Source organism: Xiphias gladius, chromosome 21 (assembly GCF_016859285.1).
Source record: "Xiphias gladius isolate SHS-SW01 ecotype Sanya breed wild chromosome 21, ASM1685928v1, whole genome shotgun sequence".
Lineage (NCBI taxonomy): Eukaryota > Metazoa > Chordata > Actinopteri > Istiophoriformes > Xiphiidae > Xiphias > Xiphias gladius.
The window spans coordinates 16,765,507-16,787,951 of record NC_053420.1 but is presented as its reverse complement, the minus strand read 5'-3'; the positions used below and the strand labels follow the sequence as shown (position 1 = coordinate 16,787,951).

The 22,445-nt window shown below is 45.8% G+C and overlaps 1 protein-coding gene across 4 annotated transcripts; it reads right to left on the bottom strand.

Moving 5' to 3' along the window:
• Positions 1 to 6: 6 nt before the first annotated feature.
• LOC120807551 (rootletin-like) lies at positions 7 to 22,080 on the bottom strand. 4 transcript variants are annotated; one of them, XM_040159738.1, is made up of 37 exons: positions 21,887 to 22,080; positions 19,109 to 19,235; positions 18,870 to 19,015; positions 16,892 to 17,083; positions 16,725 to 16,808; positions 16,535 to 16,626; positions 16,211 to 16,376; positions 16,015 to 16,121; positions 15,691 to 15,918; positions 14,811 to 14,901; positions 14,632 to 14,718; positions 14,342 to 14,554; positions 13,798 to 13,997; positions 13,502 to 13,684; positions 12,749 to 12,893; positions 12,492 to 12,638; positions 11,720 to 11,950; positions 11,134 to 11,327; positions 10,921 to 11,048; positions 10,525 to 10,694; positions 10,214 to 10,393; positions 9,899 to 10,033; positions 9,636 to 9,779; positions 9,099 to 9,337; positions 8,848 to 9,007; positions 8,500 to 8,667; positions 7,989 to 8,412; positions 7,038 to 7,201; positions 6,811 to 6,931; positions 6,422 to 6,585; positions 5,665 to 5,880; positions 5,226 to 5,450; positions 4,987 to 5,136; positions 4,638 to 4,838; positions 3,706 to 3,837; positions 2,238 to 2,411; positions 7 to 992 (listed from the first exon to the last, which is right to left on the bottom strand). In XM_040159738.1, the coding sequence occupies exons 3-37, from the start codon at positions 19,002 to 19,004 to the stop codon at positions 906 to 908; spliced, it is 5,877 nt and encodes a 1,958-aa protein (XP_040015672.1). In that variant the 5' UTR covers positions 19,005 to 19,015; positions 19,109 to 19,235; positions 21,887 to 22,080; the 3' UTR covers positions 7 to 905. The 4 variants fall into 4 exon arrangements, with proteins under 4 accessions (XP_040015672.1, XP_040015669.1, XP_040015671.1 ...); XM_040159735.1 differs by lacking the exon at positions 21,887 to 22,080 and adding an exon at positions 19,620 to 19,733; XM_040159737.1 differs by lacking the exon at positions 21,887 to 22,080 and adding an exon at positions 19,620 to 19,733 and having other exon boundaries at positions 7,038 to 7,168.
• Positions 22,081 to 22,445: the final 365 nt, after the last annotated feature.

Here is a 22,445-nt window from a genome sequence, read left to right as displayed (position 1 = left end):
GCTGCAGCTCAGTGCACTGAAAGGTATTTATGAAAGACAAGAATTATGGTGCGCACAGTGAGTTTATTCTCCTGCAAACATGTGGCTTCCATGTGTACTGTCCATACAAGTCATATTGCTGTTATTAATCATCAGTCTGTCAGCCAACAAAATAGTAAGTAAAAAGTATATACACCTAATAAAACTAGTACTAACTAATAAAAATACACATACTGTAAGAATACCATCGCACCGCAGCGCTCGGCTGCTTCTGGTCCCTTTCTCAGTTATAAAATAGAGTCTGTTCACATAATCAGTAAAATCTGTGTCTGTTTCTAAGAAAAAAAATACAGTGCAGTCGCTTCATTATGCTCAATTCGTTTGTTTCCTGGCACTCGTGCACGGTGAAGGCCTTCCTTCCTTCTTTTTCTGTCCGCGACTGTTAATATAAATGTGGAGGAATCGAGGCCAAACTGCAAAACTGGCAGAGCTTCCTTCCTGCGCTATATCCAGATACCGTCTGGAGGAGAATCCTGCGGTGATTTGGGTTTCTTCTTCAGTGAGAGCAGGAAGTTTGGGAAGATGTTGAGCAAGGATCAAGTACAGATGGTTGCCAGTAATCAGCAGGCTGCTGGCGTTTTCAGCACAGCTGCTGAATCACATCGCTGCCTTCCCCTCGCCTGTCGTTTTGTGTGCTGCAGCCGGAGTTAAGTCTTTACTGAACAAAATATCAATGAAGCGCCATCAAAATTACACTAGTGTTCCTTTCGGGGTCACAGGATAAAACAAACAATTTTTTAAACAGTAGAGTGAACACTGTTAGGAATGTTTCTCTGGGTACATATTGCTTTCAGACATTCATGATGGTTGGATTTTTCCCTGGATCAGAAGGTGGTGCGCTGGTGATTCTGGGTTTAAGCTGCGTCTCAGTTTCCTGCCGACAGTAATGATGATGGAAGAGGAGGCTGCCGCCGTTTCATCTCCTGCTGCAGCTGCTCCTTCAGGGTGGATACCTGCAGGAGAAACAGTGGGGGACAAAACCAAATTTGGCATTTCTAACCTGTAATTTAGATCGCATGGTTACAGATTGATGCCATAAGGCTGCGTATTAGGTTCTCCCTCAGGTGGTTGCAGACGACAGAGGGATGAGGACCTGGCTGTGTTGCTGTGGTCGAAACGTGTCATGTCCATGCATAATTGTATAAGATAACATAATCCATGTAAGAACTTGAAATAACATGGCAATACGGGCATTTTTATGTATTTTTTTTTTTCCTCCTGATGACTGCACAGGTTTGATTTGATTCTAATAACTTTCTAGGAACCTCTTTTAATCTAAACAGATTATTGTGCCATGCTAACATCTCAATGGTTGATTCAAATTTTATGGTAACATTTGAGCCAAAATCAAATCAGATACAGTCACATAGTGTATTCCTTTATTGTTGTTTGATAGGGGCTGAAGAAAAAAATTATCAAAACACTTAACCAGTGCATTGCTGGACCCGCGTACTGTACATTTACTATTGTTCCAGAGGTAGGTGAAACAAGGAGTAAAGATAGTGAGTGACACTATAAAGCCACAGTGAAATTCTTTAATTTCCTGGTTTTTATCACCTCCGCCGAGGAGGCGATCACCCGTGTCTGTCCGTCTGTTTGTTTGTCAGCAGGATTACGCAAAAAGTACAGAGCCGATTTGCACCAAACTTAGTGGAGGGATGGGGCACGGGCCAGGGAAGACCCCATTAAATTTTGGGGCAGATCCAGATCATTTGCTAAGAATTTGAATTTTTTCCTCTGAAGTCTGGTTTATGTTCTTTGACACTGGCCTTGTTGGAGGTCTACACTCTACTGAGTGCACTCTCTAGTTCAGTTGTTGTTTCCTCCATGATTTGAAGCCACCTAACTCTGTGCTGTGTGTGAGAACCATCCATCTTTATATACAGTCTAGTTTATATACTGTTTGTGGTGCCTCGGCCTCCTACTGCATTCTCCTGCTTCATAAAGTTTGTTTAACAAAAAAAGAAAAAGTATGTGAAATTAGCAGTGATTCATTCTTGAAGCATTCACCTCAAAATATATAAAGTAGCTTTATTCTTAATACTGGTGTTTTAAAACACTGGACTGAACACAGATAGAAAATGTCTGTACTCTGAATATTTCCCCACAACTCTGATCAAACAATCCTGATCGTACACTGTAGCAGGGAATGAAAAATGTCAAAGGTTAAACACGGGAGACCAGCACAGTGTGTGTACCTGCTCCTCCAGGCCTTTGACTCGGTGTCGGTGAGCCCGCTCTCTGGTGCCCAGAGTTCGCTCTATGTCCCTGAAGCTGGTCCTCAGTCTCTCCGCCTCCCGCTGAGCCTCGTCACGCTGCCTCACCAAACTCTCACAAAGGGTGTGTGACTGCTCCGTCTCAGCCAGCTGAGTCTACTCATCGAACACACACACACACACAAGTGGAAGAGACCAAGATGTGAACACAAAGGGAAAAAAGGGCAGAAACTCTGGCAGGATCCGGAATACTAGGACAGTTCATGCAGAAAAAGTCTAAATGATGGAGAGGGTTTGGCTGGAAGAGTCTAACTCAGGTCTCAGTTCTGTTTTCTGGAGTTGCACTAAACTAAAGGTTTTCTTGACCAATGTACGTCTTATAGGGAACATCGAGTAGAAAAAAGCTGAAACAAGACACTGGTGTAAAAATGATCCTCCAGGTAAAGAGCAATGGCTTCATATTGTTTGTGAAATTTATTTCATGGAAAAATTGCCCTGCCTTTCAAGAGCTTAAGGAATTTTTTGGCACAAATGAAATTGAAAAATTGAATCATCTTCATGAAACGAGATGCTGCACAAATAACTGTTTGAACATGGAACTGCGGGAAATGATAACATATTTCTACGTCTGAAAAACACAGTATTTGTTCTACGTTATGCTGTATTTATGCTACTGTCTCATGTTGTTGCCCCTCCCCCAGAAATGTAAATATGAAAAAGGTAAAGAGGTGATGAGGTAATATGATTATTGTGCTTTTTTTTATTTTATTTTTTTTTTTAACCAGATCATATTGATTCCCCAAGACCCTGTAACAAATACATGAGGGGTCGCGAATTCCCGCTTTGGTTGAAGACGAATTTTTGGTCTCATCTATGGGAAGTGTCTCTTGAGTGAATCAGTAACAAGAGTTAGTGGTGCAGAAGTGAAGAATAACAGAAAAACAAGTCTTGAGTGCTACTTTTTGATGTCTTAACAGGAAGCAGATGTATCCAGACCAGATTAATTACAAGTTAAAATGACCTCACTTGACACCTCAAAGTTTGTGGTGTAATCCACAGAAACTTTACGAGGATAAAGTGGCATTAAAGCACAAGCTAGCCTCCTCCTGTAACGTTCACCAGAGAAAATGTCAAGTTTGTCTCATGAAGCCACTTTTTCGTGGAAACAAAATCCCTTGTTACTCAAGTCAGTGAAGACACAGTCTCTCACAGCGTGAACAGCATGTTAACTGGAAGCTCTTTGGTTTATTAATATATCACAGAAACATATGGAGTTAATTTTTCATGTTCCCATTTGTCCTTCAGTGAAAGGTGATGGACTCCAGGCTTTGCGGAGGCTCTCACCTCCAGCAGAGGTGTGAAGCAACAGCTTTTTGGCCTTTATTACATGCAGTATGTCACCATGAGGACCGGTCTGTAAGTGTAATGCAGATCAGTGGCCGCTCCCCACCTGCAGCATCAGTATCTGCTGCTGTGCTTCCTGCAGCTCCTGTTCAGTCGTGTTCAGAGAGCGATCCAGACGACTTTTCTCTGCAGACAGTCGCATGCTGCCTTCCTCCGTCTTCAGCTTCTGACGTTCAACCTAAGAACAGGTTTATTTATAGAAATATAACCAGCAGACACAGTGAGATCCCTTGCACACAAAAAAAAAGTCACATCTGAAAACCTGATTGTGGTTTCAAAGCATATGTGTCCTTTTTGGACACTGTTTTTCACATTATGTATAGAAGGGCTGCAACTAATGCTCTTTTTGTTGTGGATTAATCTGACAAATTTCTCAAACAATTATTTGTTTTGTCATTAAAATGAACGAAAATAGATTTTTAAAAATGCCCATCGTAATTTCTTAGAGCAAAAGTTAATGTCATCAAAATGTTTGTTTTGCCTAAACAACAGTCCAAAACCTAAAGATACGCAGTTTGCTGTGTTATAACTCAAAGAAAAGCAGAAAATCCTCAGTATTGAGAGGCTGAAACTAGCCAAGCTTTTGGCTTGTTTGCTTGAAAAGTTACAAAAATGGTGACTTGATTATCAAAATACAGTCGACTAATCAAATAATCGAGTAATTGTTACAGCTCTATTCAATACAAACATCAGGAGACATTTGTGTATCAGATGTTTTTTACCTCTCCTACAGATTTTATTCATGTTTTCACATACATCAGCTATGACACTTTCTTTCACAGAGGCAGGTGAAAATTATTTCTTTCATGGAGGAATTTGAACTTTCTGACCCTCCATGACTCCAGTACTCTGTCCGCCATGAGGCGTGGCTCACCGTGACCCTGTACACTGTCAAAACCCGAACGTGTTTCCAAAAAGCTCATGGACTTCAGAATTTGTTTTAATCACAGAAGGCTCTTTTGTGAAGACAGCGCTGACCTTATCCAGTGTATTCCTCAGTGCATTCTTGTCTTTCTCCAGCCTCACAGCCTGTCTCTCGGCGTCTTTTTTCTCCGTCTCAAGCATGGCGACCGCTCGTTGCAGCCCACGCAGGCGCTCCTCTACAGTGGCCCGCTCTGTCTGAGCTGCCTGGGTGCTGCGCTGAGCCTCCACCAGGGCAGCCGAGCGCTGACGCAGAGCCTGGCAAAGGGAAGACGCAGATCACACACAAGTACGTCAGGCTAGAGGCTTCTAAAGAGGGACAGTTGAAGCAGTGGTGCAGCAGTTACACTCAGGTCCTTTGCTGGAGACTTTATTTGGGCGGATGTTTGTTTGAGATTATCTGCACCTCTTGAGCGCTGTTGAGCTCAGCCTCCAGCTCCTCTCGTCTCAGCTCACTCTGGCTCAGCTCGCTCTGCAGGCTTTGCATGCGCTCAGCGAGGGTGGCCATGTTCCTCCTCGCGTCAGCAAATGACACCCGGACTTCATCCAGTCGTTCCTTTGTGGCACAGAGTAATCATCACATAGTCTTTCACTCTTCATCCACATTGTTTCGGGCTTTTTTTTATCTCCTTCTGTTTCACTCACCTGTAGAAGTCTTTTGTCCTGCTCAGCCAGACTCAGTGTCTTCTGCAGAGCGACCAGACGACTCTGTGTGCTGCTGTGGGCAGCTGCCGCCTCCTGGAGGCCCTGGTTTAGAGAAGTGCTCTTCTCTTTGAGTAAAGATTCAGCTTCCTGAGCTTTGAGCAGAGCCTGGCTCAGCCTCTCCACCTCTCTCTGCAGCAGAGACACACGGGCCTCTCCTTCTGCCACCTGCAGTTTGGAGAAGTCAAATTAATGTGCAAATCACTCACTAATATTACGAAATTACAGACTTGTAAAATAAAGTATTACCAAACTCAATAACTTTCGAGGCATATGAATAGTATTACAAACTGACATCCCCAAACAGAGTATTTCAAGCCAAAAAAAACAGATTAAGCACTCGGATATGAAAATAAAAGGACTCTATATCAGCCTGTTGTACCTGTTTGAGTAGAGAGTCATGGCGGTCCTGGGAGGCCTGGCTCTCAACCTCCCGGTCTCCCAGACTCAGTTTGAGTCTCTGTAGCTCCCCCTCCAGACTGCGCCTCCCCAGCTCCACCCTGGTGGCCCGGGCCTCAGCTGCCTCCAGCGCTTCCCGCAGACGCTTCCTCTCCGCCTCCAGACGCATCTCAGCAGCACGCTGCTTATTTAACTGATCCTGCAGGGATGGAGGGAGGACAGAGATGATTTTAAAGACCAGTTGGTGAACATTCAGAGAACAGATTTCTGTCTAGACTCCAGGTTAAAGACAGTCCTCATAAATCCTCCTGAGCCTTTTCAAAAATGCTTCATGTTCTAAAAACGTCTTAATCCAACAAATATAAATTTCTCCCCAGCACATAGACTCATAAAGTTTTGTCTATCTGTGCTGGAAGCTGTTTTTTTTCCCAGGAAGAGCCTCACTTTCACTTTGTGTCCCTGCTCCTCCCGTATTACAGAAGGTGAATTATTATGAAAGGTGCTGGCGTTTAAAAGCAGACATATGGAGAGCTGACGTGGGACGCCACAAGAGGTGTAACCCTGAGTGGATGTGTGGCATCTGTTGTTATTACATTCCCTGACAGTTTGTGCTTCTAGATATTGCTCCACTGTGGAGTGCTGCCATATGGTTCACATGACAGATCAGGGGGTCACTGCTGAGCGAGTCACAAGACAAATACATGGTCTTTACGTGCGTACCAGCACAAACGCGTGTGTACCTGTGTGTGCTTCCTGTCCACCTCCGAGGCCTGCAGTGCTCGCTCGAGGTCCTTCACCCTGTCGCTGAGAGCTCTCCTCTCTCTGTCTCCTCTCCTCACCGTCTCCTCCTGCTGCTGGAGCAGAATCTGAGTGGTGGTCAGACGTTCGTCCAGGCCACGCCTCCCTACAATCACACACAGTAACACACATCAATACGAGACATTGTTCTAAATCTGCAGTGGCTTCTGGTTTTAGTTTAGTTTCAAGTTAAGATTTTAGATATTTATGTTTTTATTATTCTTTTTTTCTATCCACCCTTTTGTGTGTCTTTATGTTGTTTCGAATTTGTGATTCCCGTGTGACTTCTATCTATCTATCTATCTGATAACAAATATAAAAGATGTTCAACCTTCTTGGTATTCCTGTAAGGTGTTTTGCAGCTGAGTGAGGCGACTCTGAGCAGAGTCTCTTTCCAGTGTCAGCTCCTCCACCTCCCGCTGCAGAGTCCCCAGCTGGCGCCGAGCATCATCCTTCAAAATCAGCAAGAAACAATGACTGGAACCATACAAACAAAAAATGATCCTTGAATTATTATGAATATTTGGTCCTCCCCAGTGTGTTGCGCAACTCTTTTACCCGATCCCTCTGTGTGTCACGCAGCTCCTGGAGGAAGTCTCTCAGACCACTTCGCAGTGTCTCGGGGTCCAGCTCTGGCTGGGGGAGAGGCAGCGGTGTATCCCCTCTCTCAGGAGACACAGCACCTGAGCCTAAAGTATTGTCAGGGGTGCTTACTCGAAATTCTGTAAAAATGAGACATAAAGAGTTGCAATCACCTTTTTTATTTTTTTATTTTTTTTTAATGTTGGAACATCTACTGGAGGGGAGGAGGGGTCACATTATGCAAAGTCACCCAAAGACTGAGGCAACGGAGCCACATTTCTGTGGAGCACTCTCAACTCTCTGTTGAGTCATATTTCTCAACAATCTAGTAAAAAAAGGCTTGATGAAGCAACAAAAGAGATTATTCTTGAAGACAGGCCTGCAAAAGTTGAAATGAATCGAGATTTTTTCATTTTACCAGTCAACTCTTCTAATTAATGTTTTGTACTGTGTTGGGTGCAGTGGTGACATTGTAACTGTATATTGATTTTATTCCCGCATTACTGTTTGTTTTGTGTAAAGCACTTTGTAAGACTGACTTGTAGTCACTATTTATGTATGGTGTATACAGTGTGTCTATTTTTCTTTATTGTATATAGTAGATGCTAATTATGTGTCTGTTTTTTCAGGTTATCTATTCTATGCATATGTTTTTGCGCTTCTGTTTGCTACATAGGATCAATAAAGTTTATCTTTTCTTATTTGTTGTATGAAGGGTAACTGTAAACATTTGTTGATTTTATTGTATTTTCTTCATATGGACCCCAAGAGAAGTAGTTGTTGCCAAAGTAACAACTAAATGGGATCTGAGTAAACATCACAACAATAAAGAACAAGCTCTCATCAAAGTAACCATACTATGTTTAATGTCAGAATAAAAGCCTAAATCCAAGGTTGCAGAGGTAAACCTGCACGTTTCCTTGTTACCTTTAGGAGGCGAGAGCGAGGAGCGAAGGGGTGAGATGCTGTGGTGGCGTGACATGGTACCGGGCGACACTGAGCTCCCCCCAGGGCTCCTCCCCCGGCCTCCTCTGCCGGCCGCGCCGATGCCCAGCGTTCGCGTTAGTGCCGACTGGAGGCTGCTCAGCCGAAACTCCAGGTCCCTCCTCCCGGCCTCGGCCCGGGTCAGCTCGGCCTCTGTGGCGGCCAGTCGGCCCTGGGCCTCGCTCAGCTGCAGGCTCGACTGAGCAGCAGAGTCCTGAGCCGCCTGAGCGCGCAGGGACAGGTTCTTAGCTTCATCCTGAAGCTTCTTCTCACAACCACGTGCCTCCTGCAGCTGAGCAGTCAGTTCTCTCTCGCAGCCACGCCAGCCCGACTCAGACTCCATCAGGCGCTTTTGAATCATGGAAAGCTACAACGAAAAATAAAAAGAATACAAATCACAGCACAGTGAAGACATTAAGTTTGACAGGAGCCTGTAAATCTCCTCCATCCTCACCTCCTTCTTGAGGGAGTCTCTGGCTGCTTCAGCTTCAGTTAACTTCTGTTTGACGATGAAAACCTCTTTCCCTCTCTCCTCCTCTCTTTGCTCCTCCAGTGACATGCGAGTCTGCAGCTCTGCCACCTCCCTCCCTTTCTGCTCCTTCTCTCCATCCAGAACCTTCAGCTGCAGCCAAGAAAAGCAAAAATCCCCGCTCCGTCACTCTACCGAGAGAAACCTGAAAACTTTATGTTGGTTTATTTTGTATTGATCAAATGTGAAGTTTTAACCAAAAAAACAAAGTTTGGAACCAAAGTTGTGAAGCATACTATAACCCCGAGCATGTTATGTGACAGCTTGGCTGACCTGTCTGCGGAGCTCCTGCAGTTCTCGCCGAGCCTCGAGTCGTGACCTTTCAACTTCTCTCAGGCAGCTACGCAGCTCCGTCACCTCCTTCTGGGCGGACGAAAAATTCTCCGCCAGCACAGCCAGCCTCTGCTCCTTCTCCTCACACTGTCGTTTCACACTGACAAACCCAACACACACATTTACTCTCAACGTACCTGCTTTTGTGTTATTTCTGTCCAATGGTCTTTTCCATTCATTCAAGTGTCTACCTGATTCTCTCTGTTTCTGCAATCCGTAGAGTTTCTCTCAGCTGGGTGTTTGATTGGCTGAGAGTGTCTCTCTCCTTGCTGACATCGCCGAGGTTGCGTCGCAGCTCTGCGCTTTCTCTTCTGTAGTTGTCGGCTGCGTCCTGAGTTTGGTTGAGACGGCGCTCGGCGTCCAGCATGTCCCTCCTCAGCTGGTCTCTGCCTTCCTCGTTCGTTGAGAGAGAGGCTCGGCACTCGTCCAACTGGAGGCGAAACTCTTGTTTGTTACAAAATGATGTAATTGAACAGGATCCAAAAATGGTTCGACTACTCATTTGCTTCTTAACATTATATCTCAAAACATTTTTCAGTGAAGTACGGTGAAAAGTTCATCCTCATGCCAAAGAACAAGTGATCAGAGATTTTTATTATTTTCTCATGATGTAAAGCAGTTACTGAAAATTTGTCCCGTGACACATATTTTCCATATTTATCGATTCAGATCCAGATGCAGGGATACAGCCTAAAATTTCTGAATGTTTTCTGTACAGGATCATCTACCTCTTTGACAGCAACATCAGCACGTAACTGGAGGTCAGTGCAAGTCTCTCGCAGACTGTGGAGTTCACGTTCATGAACGGAAGTTGAGTCCTCCAGCTGAGAGCGGAGCTCCAACAGCTCGTCGGTCAGCGCCCCGACTCTGACCTGGAGAAAACAAAACAGAAGAGTTTATTTAATTGATCTTTCTTATGCTTTTGTGTTAGATAAGACTGATGATAATTCAACAACAGCAGAAGATAAATTGAGGCAGGAAGTCACATCACCTGCTCCTGCTCTTTGGAATGAGCTGCTTCTCTGGACATCCTCTCGGCCTCCAGGGCTGCAGCTGACAGCTCGGCCTGCAGACTGGACATCCTGTCAGACAAAATTGTTTTCTCTGCCTCCTTCAGAGAGAGGGCCTGGGAAGAAAGAAATAGTCTTATAGCATATGTGCCAGAGTTGAGCCACACTGTTTCTATACTGTATCTAATGAAATACCCTGACAGAAAGTCCGGATTCCACTTTTTGATTCTAAAGGATAATATACACCACCCCTCTCTGCAGCACCACAGTTCCTCAGTCTTGGACCCAGATCAAACCTGTTGTTTCTCAGTCTCCGCCTGCAGCAGACTCTGATCTCTGTCATGCTGGAGACTCCTCAGTTCATCTTGCAGCTCCTCTCTCTCTCTCTGCGCTCTGTGGAGCTGATCTTCCGTCTCCTGCCTGAGCTTCCTCAGCGTGACCTCATGCTCCATCAGCAGGCTGTGCCGCACGACTTCCTGTGAAAAAGAGCAGCCAAGAGCAACAACGCGGATTAAAGAGTCATCAGCATCAACAGCCTGATTCCGGTAGTCAAATGGGTCCACTAATAGCGCTTACAATAACACACTATACCACTGAACCTTCTGACCTTTTCTGAGACCAGCCTCTCCACCTCCTCCTGATGTTCGGAGATGGCCTTGCGTAAAGTCTGCTGGGCCTCCAGCTGTGCAGCATTTAGAGTCTGAGTCAGAGCTTGTTTCTCCCTCTCAGCCTGGGCCAACGCATTCTCCCCATCTGAGCGAACACGCCTCAGTTCAGCTGGAAATCCCATCCAGGAAAACAAAACAGAGAGACACACACAAAATTAAACCAGCAGGTTCTTATTCTGTCATATGACTCACCAACTGGCTTTCTGATTATATCAAATATCTTCAGTTTAGCGTGTATGTGTCATAGTTTTCTCTCTTGTGCGTTATTCATCCAATCGTCTTCTCGCTTTGCTTTTTATATGTTTTCTTCTAAACGCTGTCTCCTCGTCACTCACCAGCGCCAGTTTCACTGCGGACGCGAAGGTTTTGGTTCTCCGTCTCCAGCTGCTCTCTGCGAGACTCCACCTGAACAAGCTGCTGCTGCGATTCGAACAGACTGGTCTCCAGGGACTCCCGCTCCGACCTGCGGATGTAGGACCAACACAAGTTACACACACACGCCGACACGTGTGAAAACGTGTGCGTCATGGACAAACAACAACACACACCTGAAAGCGGCCAGCTCCTCTGACAGCATGGTGTTTTCTCGCTCAGATGCCGTCAGCTGGACCACCAGAGCCGCTTTGTCTCGGGCCAGTTCTGCCCGACCACGGCCGACCTCCTCTAAGGCCACCTCGTTCCTCTGGCCCTCTCCTCTGGCAAGACTTAACTCTGATCCCAGAGAGGTCACCTCGCCACAAAGCTGTTAACAAAGGCCAGGCAGAAAACAAAGTGAGAGAAAAAATTACAGAAATGAAAAACCGCATAAAAGGGAAAACCCCTTCCCGTGTGATGCTTCCATCATGTGAAATAAGCTGTGATTGTGTTATTCACTTTTTGGGCATTTCATGGTATTGTCAAATTGGTATGACTCCCTTTTACACAGACAGTTTCCACTGCTGTTTTAGCCAAATGAACATGTTTGAAACACCACTGTAGCTGCATAAAGGTATCTCTAAATGAGGTCACATCATCCACTCATAAAGCATGTGCCCTAATTACCAATTAAATAGGCTCATAAATGGCAGGTGCATGGAAGTGTTTTCAGGTTGGACCTCACCTTTAAATGATGATCTAATCTAATCTTTTATGTACCTGGGTGACTTTCTCCTGCAGCTTTAGTCTCTCAGCCCGGAGACTCTGGAGCTCTGCCTCCATCCCCGCCCGGCTTAGCTCAGCGTCCTGCAGTGACTGGTGCAGAGTGACGCGGGTAGAGTCCAGCTCCAGCCGGTCCTGCTCCAACCTGACCAGCTCATCCCTGATGGTCAGCTTCTCCTGCTCTGCCTCCCGTTTCTGAGACTGCAGGAGGGCCTTCTCTTCCTCCAGCTTAGAGACAGAGGTAAGAGTGAGACCGAGTTGTTCATTTTAAAGGCCCGGAAAACTCGTTTTCTCAATCAGCTTTTTACTGTGAGCGATACCATCCTTTATTAACGTACAATTTTCTTCCAAAGTTGGAACAGTTTAGGTTATTTTGCATTAGAGATTTCTGTGCACCAAGCAACACATGGATCTGAATCTACTGACAGTTGTGGGGCTGGCTTCCTATGTTACCAGGTTAAGCAAATCCCGTTAAACCACACCCACACAGTCCTGACGAAGCAGGTTAGCTGAGTTGGGAGTGTTAAACTCTTCATAAATAATAACCAGGTGACTCTCAGGTGACTTGGTTATTATTTACAGAATTCTTTAAGAAAGATCAAGTATGCAGCCAAAAAGGCTTATGATGGCAAGCTTTCTCCTCACCTACAAATGTGGCAGTTTGGAACAGTTAAAAAAAACTTTAGCCGATAAAATGGCATACAGCCAGGTTCATTTCAAGCCTACCAAACCCTTTAAGAGGTCAAATACACTCCTGAAATCCCCTTACCCGGAGGATGTAGGTGTTTAGGTCAGCTTTATCCTGGGCCAGGGCCTCATTCATGCCGCCCATTTTGGCCAGAGAGTCTCTGAGAGCTGCATCCTCAGACTGCAGCTTGTTGAGCAGCAGAGAGAGCTCCGCATTACAGCTCTCAGCCTGGAGGGACGATAAGGGTAATAACAGAACAGACGTCATACACGACAGGAGAACAGAAAATACGGAAAAAACTCAATCAGTAAACACTGAATGTGTCGACCTTTTCTTACCCGAGCAAGTGCCTCAGACAGTTGGGCTTTCTCTCTCTCCAGCAGCTGCCTCTCAACCTCCCCCTGCTGTTGAGTTTCCTTCACTGCAGACAACTCTCCACGCTGAGCAGAGGCTCGACTCTCACTCTGATCCCACTGCTTCTGTCTGTATCAAGGCAATACATATGCAGTACTATAACAATACATTTTAAGGATACTAACAAGAGAGTTAGGCTGTGTGCGTGCGTGTGTGTGTGTGTGTGTGTGTGTGTGTGTGTGTGTGTGTGGGTGTTTGTTTGTGTGTTTGTTCTTGTATAAAGCTTATGGATTATGGTAAGCATTGTTTGAGTCCTAACGACCCAGTGTAAAGTACAATACAGTGTGTGCCTCTAGATTAGACATACAACAGTTTTATTTTCTCAGTATTCTATTCAGATTTTCTCTTTTGAAAAAAAAAAGTGTCCATAAAGTCCAAGAAGGCGAGCTTTGTCAGCCATCTGACAAAGGAACGGTCAGGGCAGCTCTGCTTTGGTGCTTTGGATAAGGGATTTACATCAGATCTGTTCAACAATGTTTGTTGGTTAAGGAGGTTCGAGTATTGAGAGAGGCAGGAAGGGTTTGTAAATGACGAGGGACAGCGTTCTGTTTTGTAAGCTAATACAGAACTTTTGAACGGCTCCCTGTGAGCATACACACTGTGCGTTGGCTGCACAAGATTTTGTGGATTACTGCCCACATCACATTCACTTAATCACTATCAATTAGCCGCCTTACATCCTCTGAGTCTCTGCCTTCGCCCGGTCTCTGTCCTGAATCGCGGCCTCCTTCTCCTCCCTCTCGTGATCTCGCTCTCGCTGCGTGGACGCCACAGCCAGCTGCAGCTTCTCACAGTCCATCTGCAGGGTCTGGTTGTTGCTCTGTGCGGTCTGCACGTTCTTCTCCAAGCTCAACTTCTCACTGCAATGTTCATGATGTATGCAGGAGAACACATAGCAGAGTTATAGTTACGGTCCCTACAGGATTCAAAGATTTGAAGCAGATTGTCAAAGGTGATGTAACTGTCTGAAAACCTGGCCAGCGTGTCTCTCTCCTGCCTCAGACGGTCCTTTTCTCTCTGCGTGGTCTCCCTCTCTCTCTGAGCAGCGTCTCTCTCCCTCTGCAGAGCTTGGTTTCGCTGTTCTGCATCTCTTTTAGCCAAATCTGCTTCTGAAAGCTGCTTTCGTAGCTGTTGTAATGTTGACTGGGCAGAGAGCAGACGCCCTCGAACATCCTGCAAAAACACAGCAAGACGGTGGAGGAAATTACGTGTTATATGCATGTAATAATAATAACTTAGAAAACGGTTTTAAGCTGTGAGGTGCCCCCGTAGTTGAGGCGCTAGGATGAAGACCATGAATCCCAATGCAAAACGTGGGGACCTTTATTGCATCTCTCTCTCAATGATGTCCTGTAATGTCTCTCTGTAATAAAGGCTTAAAATACCCAAAAATACTTTAAGGACGGGGTTTTAGAAGAGCTAAATGTGTGGATGACACGTCTACATGTCAGTCCCAAGACTGCGTGTGTGTGTGGGGTCCTTTACCATACAGAGGGGTTTAAAAATTGACATGTCACCTGCAGATGGAGCGTCTTGTTTGTGACTGCCGAGCGGAGAGCAGACAGCGCCGCCTCCGGGAGCGCAGCCAGCGAGGAGGGGGAGGAGGGGGAGGACGACCTCCGAGGAGAGGAGGAGCGGTGAGAGGAGGTGCCACGCATCAAGGCCAGCAGTGGAGCCCCAGAGTTGTCCTGGTCCGCCTCTGATGACGACTCTCCATCTGACAAAACCGTCTATAAAAGAATGTTTAAAATAATGCACTCGCATCCTAAATGTATGGAGGTGTGCGCAGGTGTGTGCAGCTTTTTACCTGAGCGATGTCCCGCAGTGTGTCTAAAAGTGTTTCAGTGTGAGCTCTCATCGTCTGCATGTCAGTCTCATCGTTACCACTCTGCTCCTGCAGGAAAACCAGGAGGATGAAGCACAGACACCTCAGTCGCCCAAAGGAGGCGGATTACAGTTACACGGCCTTTATGACTGTCTTCTCACCTCAAGCTTCCTCATCAGGACGACAATTTCTCTTTCTCGCTCTTCCATTTGGCCCTTTAGCCTCTCTGCCTCTCGCACTGAATCTGACAACCTGACAGTCGACACAATAACAAGCATTAAACAAAACATTTGCAAAAATTGCTATTTAATAAAGTTGCGAAGCGGGAGGACCTGCAGGTTCTGGAAGTATTTTTCCCGACTCTGTGTTCCCGTTTCAAAATGTTCTTTTAACGATGCTCCGCAACATAGAAAAACAGGCCTGTTAATGTAATGATCCTATAGGTTTATGTTATGACCATCAGTTTTCACCGGGAATCATGTTTTATCTGTCAGTTTGGCATGGCGGATGGGCCTAATTACTACAATACCCATAAGCCTTGGTTACTGTCGCTATGAAGAAAAAGCCAGTCAGAGATGTGAATCAGAGCTGTGGGGTTTTTAAAATGCTTCATCGTTGCAGTTGTGAACAATACACGGCGCCGTAGTTAACGAATTCATCCAAAACTGACCCCAAATCTGAAAGTGAATTGACATAACATTGACAACAACATAATTTTCAGTTTCATTGGCGGTGCACTTGACTGAGTTCACAGGTCTCTGATTTTATGTTTCTTACTGAAATGCACCTTGGGAGCCATAGTTAACTTTTACCCTCATGTGTTTATGTACGCAGGCTTGTACCTTCATCTTTTTGATGAACCAGATATTTTCTAACAAACATGTTCATGTTTTTGTACCGATGATTCAACTGGGAGAGTTTCAAGTTCTTGATCTGTAAATCACCTAACATTGTTCATGGAGACAATGAAAGTTACTTGTCCACTGCAACTCTATTAATAACAATGATAAAATTGTAACGGAGGTCCACACAGTCACTAACCTGACGTTGAGCTCACTTCTCTCTGCGTCCGTTCTGGTCTGAAGATTCATCATCTCTCCCACTCGTTCTCTCAGCTGCTGCTCCAGCTGAACCCTCAGAGCCTTCTCCCGCTCCAGAGCCAGAGTTGCTCCTCCCTCACGGCTATGCAGCGTGGCAGACAGACCTGCGCAGGACACCTGAGCAGCGTGGGACGACCGAGCCAACTCGTTACGCATGTCCGACAGGTCCCTGAGGTTGGAGGGGAAGGGAGGGAACACAAAATGCCAATGTGCACACTTTCCAAGAATGCAAACAACATGCAACTTATAAATAGCTGATTTTAACCTTTCAGTGGCGCTTTTCAGTTCGCAGACATGCCTCCTGAACCCGACCACTTGCCGCCACAGCATCAGCAAACGACTGTGCTCACTGCTGAAATAACTGTGGAAGGACTGAAAGGAAGGATGGAGAGTAAACTATCCTGACTTCACATTTTTCCTCAATCTTTAATGCTTTACTGTTTACAGCGTCCTTCTCCCACCTCTTCCTCTCTCCGCCAGTCAGACTCCTTTTGTTCCAGCTCCTCCCTGGCTTTCGTCCAATCAGCAGTGAGCCTGCGGATGTCCTGGCTGAGAGCCTCATTGGCCAAACCGGCCTGCTCCAACTGCTCCCTCAGCATTGCGTTTACCGCAGACAAACTGCTGCTCCTGAAAACACAACAAGAAAACACACAAGGGAAAAAGCCAATGATGTTGACAGAGTAATTGAGGCAAAAACAACGTGATGTTTTGAGATGTCTGACACATAAAAGCTCAGGAGACTGGAATTTTCACCAATATGTTACATCTCTCATGTAATCAGTCACCTCTGTTGTTCTTCCTCCAGACGGATTAAAGCATCCTCCAGGTTGCTGCTTGATTCGTCTTGATGGCGACCGTTTGCCGTTCCACTGTGACCCTAAATGAGAAAATGTGTCATGGAAAGTGAGGGAAGTTAACGGTCGTGTGGATAAAAGTTGGCTTCCTTAAAGTTGAAAATCAACAAACACCACTGACACTCAGCTTGTGTTTCTCCAACTCTGAGGACTTCTCCTGCAGCATCTGCTCTAGATCCCCGCACCTCTTTTTGTACTGAAGTACCTGAAGAAGCAGCACAGATGTTACCCTCTGTCATGTCTCACTGACCACACCACAGCAAAACGCAGAATAAAACCCAAACACACCTTGGCCTGCAACTTCTGCACCAGCTGCGCCTGCCTCTGCTGACCCTCCTGGTACGCCGTGAGTTTACGCTTGTAGGCCGCTTGTTCCTCATCCAGCCGCCTGCGCAAATCCACATTCTGCTGAGCCAGGCTGCGGGACTCCGGTGAATCATGGTCCCCGTCTCCCGTGTCAAAACGTAGCGCCTGCTCCAGCTGTGGGTTTAATTAAAAGTAAGAGGCAGAGGGTGATATTTCATTTTACACAAAGATATTTCACACTGTGAATCTGTACTTACTATATATACTTAGTATTTGAGACTGAAAGTTCATTCTTGACGTTGGAAACAAGCAGGTTGAAGAACAGTCTCACCTCAAGTTCTAGGTCTGGAGGTTTAGGATCGTACTTTGATTGTACTTTGTGTAGATGCTGAGGGCAATAAAAGGTTGTTCTTTCAGTAACTTATCACGTAGGTAAGTGGATGCTGTCATTGAGATCTCCGCTTTATACAACACTTAGGTTTAATTATAAACAGAGATGCACCCATTTTTTGGACAAAATTATCTTATAGTATTTTAAGGGTTTCACATATTTTTATTCTTAAAAATGTTTCTCCACAACCTCCCTGATATTCCACATATGTCCAGACCTGTGTGTGGATATTCAGTAATATCATGTTTACTATAGGACCTAGAAGACCCTCACTCAACCTCTTCAGCTTACGAGTCTTATTAAACATAATTTGTTAATAACGTTCATTATTGTAATAATACTTCGAAGTTTTTTATGGAGTGTGGTGTGGCAGAGCACAAAGGGCTGTCAAGCTACATGACTTTAATAAACACTTTGGGAACTTATGATTTTCAGCTCAGCTCCTAATGAGGCTGTGAATGTTGTAAAGGTTTAACGTTACATTGCAGTATATATAAATATAAAAACCAGCACCCTATGGCCTGCAGGTTTGAGGTGCTGCCCTGGGTTCAAACTAGCTGTGGATCTGTGTTGCATGTCTTTCCCCATATAAAAAATAAACTTACTCACAGCGATCACAGATGAGGAGATTTAACACTACAATGTTTTGCATTTTTACGCTAATCGAACCTATTTAATCAGGATTGCGTCTACTGGTGTAATAAATGGCAGCTTGTGTCTTGGCATCTAAATAAAACTAAGTATTTCTGATTCCTACCAACATCTGGTTTCAGTCACTCACTCCAGCAGAAAGAGTTGCGACACCCCAGTGTGGAGACCAACTATTTACTCTGTTATTGAAATGAACTAGTTGATTACAAAAAAAGAAGCCTATGACCACTTTATTTCTAAGCAAAGGCAAGTTGCAGAGAACATGCTCAGGTTCTCAAACATTGCTCTGGAGAGAAGTCCTCGACTTAAAAGCCTACAATGCTGTTTAATATTGATTTATAATAATTAATAGAGTTTTGTAAAGGATCTATTTTATCTGAAAGAGAGGCTGTTTTGATCAGAGTTGCCTTTTGGTTTTGGACCCGCGCGTTTCCTTCAGTAATGTTCAACCCAAGACGAGATGTGGTGCCCACCCACCACCACCTACTGCACCTCCTCTCCTCTCCACTGAAGCCCCTGTTTACAGTTACCCAGGGTGACAGGTGCCATGGCAACATTCCACTTCAGCTCATTCCAGCCCCCATCACCTGGGAGACCAGCAAGTCTCAGACAAAGAAACGCCAAGAAAACAGGCAAATGGGAAAAAGGGAAAGTGCCACAATGGCCCCTTTAGGTATCCTGTATACAACCTGGAGGATTTTGAAAGTCTTGCAATCTTACTTTTTAGTGGACAAATCATGTACAGAACCCAGGACACTCAACTGGGACGTTGTTCACCGTCATATCTAGTATCTCTCTGAGCTTTGTTTTCATCCAACTCTCGGCTCACAGTTCATATTTCGCGTCCTAGTGCACCTCTGCCCATATTGCCATCAGTGCCAGCTGTTGCTGTTGTTGCTGCATGGTGTCTTGCCTTACCCTCTCGCTAATTGCACCATACTTGATGGCGAGCTCATCTCGGTCCGCTCTGCTGTGCGCCAGCAGGTCCTCCAGCCTCGCCAGCTCTCCCTGCAGCACCCGGTTCTCCTCCTGGAGGGACATGACCGAGGACATGGCCCCTGCTGCTGCGGGGAAACGAAGACGGGGGCGACGATTAGGCAAAGAAGAGGGTCAAAACTTTAATTTGATACGGCGGAGAGCAAATCGTGGCCACTCACAGCTATCGTTGAGGTTCTTTGTGACAATCTCTCGTACTCGCGCTGGTAGACATGTAGGGGGGCCATCGGGTGAAGGGCCCCGGACTGTCAGCCTCTTCTCCTCAGACAAAACACTCTCCTCCAGCCTCTGATGTTCAAAACACACAACCTTTAAGTTTGTAACATTTATGGAGAAAGACAACCAGGAGAGTCAATAATGACAGCCCCAAGGTAATATTAGGTACAGCTCAATATACAGGCAGTGACAACAATGCACAATAAAGTGAAAGATGATGGTGATTAGGTGCCACAAAAACAGGTGGAGCCAGAGCAGTCACACCAGTCCAAAACTGCAGCCTAGTGAAGACACAGTACTGTCCTCCAAGACGAACCAGCACGCGCGCGCGCGCGCACACACACACACACACACACACTGAAGCCAGCAGCTTTGTTTGTCACATCTCACACCAGGCAGCAGTTACTGTACATGTTACAAGCGATGGGAGATCGAGGAAGACCCGGTGCACCTCACCTGTATCACAGACTCCAGTTTGTTGGAGTCCGTGTCTGAGTTTTCCGCAGCGCTCATCGCAGTGGCAGCAGATATTTAAAATCCTCCCGGTGTGTGTGTGTGTGTGTGTGTGTGTGTGTGTGTGTGGTGGGGAGGGGGGTGGATAGGATTAACTCGAAGTAAATGTAAAGCCTTCGAAACCTCTTCACAACCAACGTCTTTAGCCTCCCGACAGGTGCGACAGAGAAGAAGAGTTCCCAACCTCGGGCTGGTTTTTTGTTGCTGCTGCTGGAGCCGAAACAGTTTGGTCGCAGAGGAGCGGAGAGTGACCGTCCTGCCGCCTCCTCCTCCGGTACGGGAAGGCACAGATTGAGGACAGCAGGATTAGTAGGTTTTAAAGATGCAACCCCCGCCACCTCCACCCCCCACCTCCACCTCCACTACACTCTCACTGCTCGCATTCAAAACCCGCCACAGGCCACCGCTGAATAGTAGCCCTCCCCCTCCATAACGAACAGTGTTGAGACCAGTTACCAGGGACACCATTTATGAAACCGAATTTCAAAATAAAATTCAGGGTAGGGTAGGTCAGGGTCAGATGTGATTTTATTTAGTCTTTTTTTTTTTTTAATCATTGATGTGTGCAGGTCTTTTCCATGTCCATGCAGGTCTTAAAGGTTGCAAAATCATTTGAACTTTGCATGGGATTTCTCAGTTATGTGAAAAGGTTCCTGGTACTGCCAGCTCCACTGAGAATACCAGCAGTACCCAGTACTGCCCAATCTTCAGGCCCTGTCTTATAGAGGAGAACATTATCACAGTTTTAATACCTTTTAATGTTTCAGTCATGGTGCATATTCTTAATATTCTTAAATAAATGTGCAGTTAATCAATTTCCAACCAAACTAAGCTGGGGAACACGAGGGGGGGGGGCACTGCACTACGTGGTGTTTGATTTGTCATAGTTACAGACAAGAGGATCATTGTGTCAACATCAGACCCCCAACACAGCCTTAACACACGCACATTTGTATTTCTACACTGACATTACACATTCCTTAGCCCCTTAACCCCAACCTTCACCACCACAGCTACAGTCAGCGGTGTCTCCTGTATGCCTAACCTTGGCTCTTACCCCAGCCTTAAGCCCAGAACCATGTCTTGACCCAGACGGCCATTCGCAGGAGTCAGGGGAGGGCCTACATGTTCTCGCTTCTCAATAGTGCCCTCACTCTCAAGGTCTAAAACTCAGACTGGTCCATGTAGGAGTTCAGGAGCGCGCATACACACACCCACACACACACACCCACACACTTAAACTCATGCAAAGTGACTTACAACATTTTTACCCCAAATGCGTGGTTTCAACAACAGGAATTAAAAAATAGTATGTTGGTGTTAATGTCATGGCCATCCACGGCATATTTGTACGGTGACTAGGATATAAAAAACAGTTAGGACAATGTACATCCATATTCATAATAATGAAACATAGGCCCACGGTCAATGCTGGGTTTCCCTTCAGGTGTTTTCAGTATTAATTTATTTTTGTCCATATTAATTTCATGACTTGCAACAATGGTCAACTGCTAGACTCTCTAAGTTTGTGTGTGTGTGTGTGTGTGTGTGTTTTCTGATTTGTGTGTCTTGACATGCCCTCATTCATAACTAACCAAACATCAAACAACAGTCAAAAACTCATCTCTCATGGCTCAACATCTGTGGCGCCCCCATTCGGTCCGTTGGGTTATAGCTGGCACCGATTTCAGTGAGTCTTTCTACCTGAAGAACCACACACCTGTTGATCTCTCATCTCCACAGTCAAACCAAACCCGAACACAGCCCGAACTCTTTAACTTCTCACCCTGTCTAAGAATCTCCAGCCAGGCATCATCGGCTGCTTCTTCTCCAGCCCTTCTTTGTTACCCGCATGACGGGGGCGACTATAGGCTCTAACATCCTCTTTGTCCAAATACACTGGACATCAACACAGAAATGCATCCTAAAGGACACGCCCAAGTTTTCAAAAGTCTGTGTCAGGAGTTGGAGGAGGCGGGAGGAGGGGGAGGGGGAGGGGGAGAGGGGGGTAGATTAAACTGTGCAGCATCCATCGACATTTAACTGATGATAAATGAAGACTTTGGTTTATAGTGGCAGAGGCTGACAAACGCGCCGCTGTGGAAACAACCGCCTGAATGTAAAAGCGCCATCCGCACTATGCCGCGTTTGCTGCGGCTCCTTCGCAGTGAAATCATCCACTTCCCCGTTGTTCTGCTTTCTAATCTCACCTCGAGCGATCGGTCGGACCAGCGTTACTCCGCCGTCCCTCCATCCCTCCGCGCCGGCTCTGGGATCACAGACGCAGAAACAAACCCCATCCGCAGCAGCCACGAAAGAGTCGTCAGCTGTTTTCGGGCGTCGGAGCCTCGTTCAGAAAAATCCTCTCCATGCTTTTTCCGGGGAGGGACTTCCAGGTCTCACACACACGCACCGGCCCGCAGGCTGAATCCGGCTCGGGCCGTTTCCACGACGGTCTGCGCTCGTCAGGTCATATGATCACACGTGTCTCCCTTCTGCCACAACATCTTCAGTGAAGTCCAACAATACATTCTTCGTAAAATAGTGAAAGTATTTTTTTTTTTTTTTTTTTCAGTTACAGGCTTAGGCGACAGTTCATAGAGCGATTCCCTTTTGAAAGTGGCACATTTCGCTAATATACAAATCTGTATTCAACAAGTGTCTCTGTGCAAAGGGGCATCGCTTGTTGGGAAATGTAGACGTGGGAAGGTAACGGGACCAGAGGACCTACAAAAACCCCTTCAGGGCTTGTTTTTTTTTTGTTTATTT

Bases quoted from the DNA above. Each gene is read 5' to 3' on its own strand.
- LOC120807551 (XM_040159735.1), bottom strand. From the start codon at position 19,676: ATGAGCGCTGCGGAAAACTCAGACACGGACTCCAACAAACTGGAGTCT. The intron at 19,236-19,619 runs GTGAGGTGCACC...TTTGAACATCAG, and splicing joins AACTGGAGTCTGTGATACAG to AGGCTGGAGGAGAGTGTTTT. The intron at 19,016-19,108 runs GTGAGTGGCCAC...GTTTCCCCGCAG, and splicing joins AAAGAACCTCAACGATAGCT to CAGCAGGGGCCATGTCCTCG.